Here is a 6,222-nt window from a genome sequence, read left to right as displayed (position 1 = left end):
TCCATTATTAAAAATTATTTTTAATTTTAAAAAATCACAACTCTTCCAAAAGTATTTTAATGACATTACAGCCGATTGATCTGGCAATTTAGACTTTAACACCATCCTCTACCAAGCCAAGTAAGTCTTTCTTCAAATGAACGAACATCTGGCAAAGCCAAAAGCAGCCCCTGCGAAGCGCAGTAGTGATCTAACTGCCACCATCGTATATCAGATCTTAGAAGGCACTGGTGCACATACCACAAAAAGCCTCTATCAGTATCATCACGTCATTCAGTATTTTGATGCTTCATCCCACATCAGATGCAAAGGTTTAGTCAGAGAAGACAGGTGTGCCATCACTCATAATATACAAAGGAAAAGTCCCAGAAACCTTTTCTCTCATGTGTCCTCTTACACTGAGTGAAGCTTCGCTGGTTAATGTGTTTCACAAACTTGAGTGTTTCTTTATCTCGGTAGATCAAGGCCAATGAGTTGTCTTCTGGGCAAAGGGTAAGTAACTGAAATGCAACACAAACCGTTAAAAGGTTTTTTATTATATTTAGTTAACACTTCATTTCTTCTTTTCCTCTTCTCGACTCCCTACTTACACTTTATCTCTGGTCAAGATGGGAGGCATATGACCAACTCCCAGACCTCTGCTGTTCTGCTGTGAGTTAATACTTTGCTGGTATTTGCACTGAGGCTGAGGCTATCTTGGGTGATTCACTACCCACATTTTGCTCCTTCACTTCACTGGAGCACTAGGCTTTCGTTTAGTGCCTCCTTAGGATGGTATGGCCCCCTTCTCAATAACTTGGCTAAAACTAGGATTTCGATGTATGGATAATCACATTTGGCATCTTACAGACACTAATTTAGGAATGTGGTGTGCATAAGGGTACCACACTTCCACCCCCAAAAGGTTATTGTACTGTTCATGTTGTAAAACTTTTCAGAATATTCATGCAAGTGCACATTCTCCACTTGGGAGAATGGGTTTGTCTCCAGTGGTCACTGCCAGTACTATTCTCTGACTGGCTGAATTACAGTCCTCAACTCAGATGGAGAAACTGGCAGTTTTAATCTCCCATGATGCAGAATGCCATGGTTGTACACAGACTGCTTTTGGATGCCAGTTGTTATTGGATGTGACTTATTAAAATGAACCGAGTAAATGACAATGCTGGGCATTCCTGTACATCAAACTCATGAGATTCTGGCTGAAAGGTAAGTGATATCCCACTTGGGTTACCAAGCTGCTTGAGATTATTATTTTTCTATCTGTAACAATCCAACACAAGTACAGAGAAAGACAACAAAAAGCCCCTTGGCTCTTAAAGCTCAAACTTCTGGGGCTCCAGATGCCCCAGGATAGCATCCGACTAGATTTTGAGTGTTCCAATGTCTTTTGGGCAATTGAACGGCAAGTTATTCTAAACAAATATCTTTTGAGTCAGACTTTTTTTCCTAATACCTGCTTTAAATTTACTTCTTACTACTTTAAATTTACGCTGACTGATCCTACTGCCCTGACTTACCTCAGACTGACATTGTTGGTTTCCTTTGGCAATTGATATTTTATATACCTTCATTGAAGTCACTACTTAACCTTCTTCAAGTCCCATCCGAGACCTCGAGGTAATCCAGGCCAACACTTCAGTATAGTACTGAGGCTGTGCTGCACTGTTGGAGGAGCCATCTTTTGGATTCAACATAAAACTGAGTCTGCCTAGGTTCTAAGGTGACATCAAAGATCCCATGGCACTATTTTGAAAAACAGCAGGGTGCTCTCCCTTGTGTCCTGGCCAATAAACCTAACAAAATTGCTAAATCTGATTATTTGGTCATTATCACTACTGTTTGTGGAAGTTGCTGTGCACAAATTGGCTACCAAGTTTCCTACAATAGTGGCAACCCTTAAAATTACTTCATTGTTTGGGGAATCCAGAGATCATGGAAGGTGCTATATAAATGCAAGGTCTTTCTTTCTTTACTGAATTGAACTTAGAACGTACCTCTTCATCTTCTCCCTTAGCAATGTATGAGGTAACACCACCAAATTCCTCATCCCAGCCTGAAACAGAGAAAAAGATACATATTGACTTCCCTAATCAGATCCTTTTCCGATGCCTTCCAATACCATGGGCTGAATTTTGTTCCACGGTCGAGAACCTGACGCCCGGAACATTTCCATGTTTCCACACCATGTCAGATCAGCATTGACGACCCAACGCTATTTTCAAATGCAAAGGGCCTAATCGGCCTAGGGGTGAGTTTGGCACCCAATTGGAGGTGCCGGGAATGGCCTGGAGATAGGACCTGGAAATGGAGAGTGATTTTAAAAGGCAAATGGCAGCCATGACTGGACTTGGCATTGCCTGAAGATATGGAACAGCAGGGAACTCAGAGGGCCAGTGCAGGCATAGGCTTCCATCCCCATGATTCTCTGATGCCTCCCTTGAGCATTAATGGATGCAGTGGCAGTCAGGAGAGATGGTGCCCGGAGGGAGAAATTCCCCAGAGAGACCAAGACTGCATAACTGGAGGTGGCTACGTAGGTCAACAGCCAAGAACTCACCAGAAGGACATGGGTCCAGTGCAGGAAGAGATTCAATGACCTGTTAAGGTCTGGTTAGTGGCCAACGGCACCCAGGTGATTGGTCACCAACTCTGTAAACACCCATATGCATACAAGCTGACCTCACAGGATGTCCATATTCTCCCTAACATTGTCAGATCAAATCTCCAGTTGCATCACTGAGCCACCCACACATATGGGCACTATTCAGAAGGGAACATCACGGAGGGGCATGTTAGTTGATGTGTATGTCATGCTGGAAGAGATGAGGGAGGGCAGTCTACTCATGAATCATTCTCTCTTCATCCTGCAGGAGAAGCAAGACCATAAATGCTCAACAAATGGCCAGGACAGGTGGTGGTGTGGGCCAATTCCAAACTCGGATGCCAATGGAGGAAGCGACGCTGGAGATCGCCATGGTTCCCGAGTCAGTCCATGGGGGATAACAAGGAGGCAGTGAACAGCAGGGTCATTTGGTTGCTCTATCTTGAGGTGAAGGGCATGGAGGAGATTCCTTCCTAATGCGTCCTGTGGCTCTTCGAACACTATCATCTAAGGGGATGGTTGTGCTGAGGCAATTGTTGCATAGGATGAGCTCTCATTTCCACTTTATTGTGTTTCCTGCAGGGCCAGTTGCAGAGGGGGGTTGGAGTTTTGTGGGTTGGGTTGGTTTGGGGTTGGGGGGGGGGGCGCGAAAGGAGGGTGCCAATAGGGCTCTGGGATTGCTGTATTTTCATGCTTTGTGATGTTGGAGTATTGGCGGTGGAAACCTCATTCTTCATGGTTATGGCTGGCAATGGGACGTCGTAGATATAGGTCTTTGAGGAGTGATAGCTCACCATGCTGGAAGGTGATTTCATGTTTCTTTAGTCATAAGAGCTCGGAATAGATCATGTGAAATGCTGCTGAATCAGCATAGCCCTTGTGACCAGGTCAGCCTGCTGTTCACCCTGAGGTCTGGGACGGCACGGCTGGGAATCCTCCGCTGCCTGGTCACCAGCTACCTCTTGAGAAAATCCTAACTCCACCTTTTCCTCCAAGTCTTCATCCTCTCCTAGTCCTCCTCTGAGGAGGAGTGGCACTCCAGGTCCTCCTCTTCATCCATCTCCAGGCCTTGTTGTATTGTCATGTCATGCAGGGTGCAGCAAACATCCACAATCAGAGACACTCTGGCTGGCTCATACTGAAGGGTACCACCTGACCAGTCAAGCCATGGAAGCGCATCTTCAAAATGCCAATGGTCTTTTCAATGCAGGTCCGTGTAAGTAGATGGCTCTGGTGGTATAGCACCTCTCTCCATCCATGTCTGGGCAGCAGATGGGCAACTGGAGCCATCTCTTTAGGGGATAACTCTTAATTCCCAGCAGCCACCCACTGAGTGTGGATATGGGGCTCAAGAGCTGCAGCACCCGGGACTCCTGCATGATAAAAGAATTATGACAACTGACCAGGAACCGGGCACAGACCTGCAAGATTCACTTCCTGTGGTCACAAACCAGCTGGACATTCAACAGCATTTTCTGTTCAGGAATCTAACTGGCTGGTGTGTCGGTGCCTTGATGGCTACATGGGTGCAATCAATGACCCCCTGAACCTGGGGGAAATCCATCAATGGTGGCAAAGCCCAATGCCCTCTGGGTCTGAATTGGCCCATCTAGTCCCTCGCCCTCCAGAATATGGCATCTGTGACTTGCCTGACGGTGTGATGAGCTGCTGACTACGAGATGCCACCAAGGTCTGCAGCTGATCTCTGGAAGAACCCAGCTGCACAGAAATTCAGGGCATCGGTGACCTTGACAGCTGCAGGTAAGGGACTGCCGGGGGGCCACGAGGCCTCAGGTCATTGTGGATTAGAGCACAAATGTCAGAGGCCATCTGCCTGGATAGGCACATCCTCCTCCAACGCTGGTGTTCCGTCATTTGCAGGGTTTTTTTTCTATTCGTTTCGTGGGATATGGTCATCACAGGCTAAACCAGCATTTGTTTGCCCATCCCTAATTGCCCTTGAGAGATGATGGGGAGCCGCCTTCTTGAACGCTGCAGTCCATCTGATATAGGTACGCCAACAGTGCCATTAGGGAGGGAGTTCCAGGATTTTGAACCAGCGACAGTTAAGGAATGGCGATATAGTTCCAAGTCAGGACGGTGTGTGGCTTGCAGGGAACTTGCAGGTGGTGGTGCTTCCATGCGTCTCCTGCCTTGAACCTCTACGTGGAAGAGAACATGGGTTTGGAAGGTGCTGTTGAAGGAGGCGTGGTGAGTTGCTGCAGTGCGCCTTGTATATGGTAACACTGCTGCCCTGTGTTGGTGGTGGGAGGGAGGGAAAGTTTAACGTGATGGATGGGGGTGCTGATCAAGGGGGCTTCTTTGTCCTGGATGGTGTCGAGCTTCCCGAGTGTTGTTGGAATTGCAGTCATCCAGGAAATTGGAAAATATTCCATCACACTCCTGACTTGTAGATGGTGGGCAGGGTTTGGGGAGACAGGAGGTAGGTTACTCACTGCTCATGACTTTTGGGCAGTAAACCTGATGTCTCGGGTAGCACCTTCTTCCCCTTACAGCCCCCCACTATGCTCCTTGGACCTCCTCCTGTCCAGGAGGAAACATCTGCTGAAGGCCATCCTGGCTGCTCTGTCCAATGTCAGAGTAACCTGTTCCCATCTGAACTCCCTCAGCTGGTGCACATTCACGCACGAGGTCTTCCCCTGCCAACCCCAGGTGCCCAAGTGATGCCAGTGGCCTCATGTCCCTCTCCAGATTTCTATCACTCATCACTGCTGAATGCAAATCTTTCAGCTCCAGAAATGACTACTCTGTGGCAATTTTCAAGCAGCTAAGCTTTATTCTAGGCTTCCATAATATGTTAGATTATCCCAATACCCCTCTTGGACCTTCACAGAGTTTACGATTTCTAAACCCTGCCATGTTCCTATGTACCCCAATTATAAATTACAAATTGCTCCCGCCAAGCCTTTCAATGAGCTCCACAATGAGCTCAACTGCCAATTTTCAGAAGGCGGCCATACTTCCCGTTCCCTCCCTCCCTGCATTCCTTTAAAAACTGCTGTGTGTTCCAGAGGTGGCGAGAGCCAGTGTTGGCCTCCAAGAATGCAATCTTCAAATCGCACGTGCACTTACTTCTGCACTCACTGGGATTTGAAAATCTAGCCCCAGATAGAAGGACAGCCATTTGGTTTTCAAACAATGCAATCCTATAATTATTAGGCAGCATGATTGTTTTGAGAAGGCAAGATAGGCTCTGAGAATTATTTCCTCCTCTTTCAATAGGCTGCTCTCTGCCACTACCTGTGGCACAACTGAGCAAATCACCCAGTGAAGACAGTCACTTCAAACCCAACTCAGTGCAGTTTCCCACAATAATACATTGTGGAACCAACTAGGGATAAAGCTTTTTTAGATCTAGTATTGTGCAATGAGGCAGGATTAATTAATAATCTCATTGTAAAAGATCGCCTGGGGAAAAAGTGATCATAATACAACTGAATTCCATATTAAGTTTGGAAGCAACATACTCCAGTCCCAAACAAGAATCTTAAAGCCAATTGCATAGGGATGAGGGAAGAGCTGGCTAAGGTTAACTGGGTAAATAGAGTTAAAGGGATATCAGTAAATAAACAGTGAGAAACATTTAAAGCAACAAT

General features: G+C 46.5%; 1 protein-coding gene across 1 annotated transcript in view; it reads right to left on the bottom strand.

The window, feature by feature from the left end:
• The window catches only part of ogfod1 (2-oxoglutarate and iron-dependent oxygenase domain containing 1), a 41,024-nt gene continuing 34,802 nt past the window's right edge, over positions 1-6,222 (bottom strand). Inside the window, exons 12-13 of the mRNA XM_068049948.1 lie at positions 1,998-2,056; positions 1-500 (exon numbers count right to left, since the gene is read on the bottom strand). Coding sequence (XP_067906049.1) covers positions 339-500; positions 1,998-2,056 — 221 coding nt within the window. The 3' untranslated portion in view covers positions 1-338. The remainder of the gene's footprint in view (positions 501-1,997; positions 2,057-6,222) is intronic.

Source organism: Heterodontus francisci, chromosome 17 (genome assembly GCF_036365525.1).
Source record: "Heterodontus francisci isolate sHetFra1 chromosome 17, sHetFra1.hap1, whole genome shotgun sequence".
NCBI classification, from domain to species: Eukaryota; Metazoa; Chordata; class Chondrichthyes; order Heterodontiformes; family Heterodontidae; genus Heterodontus; species Heterodontus francisci.
Note: the sequence above shows the minus strand (reverse complement) of the source record. Positions and strands in the feature narration are given on the sequence as shown.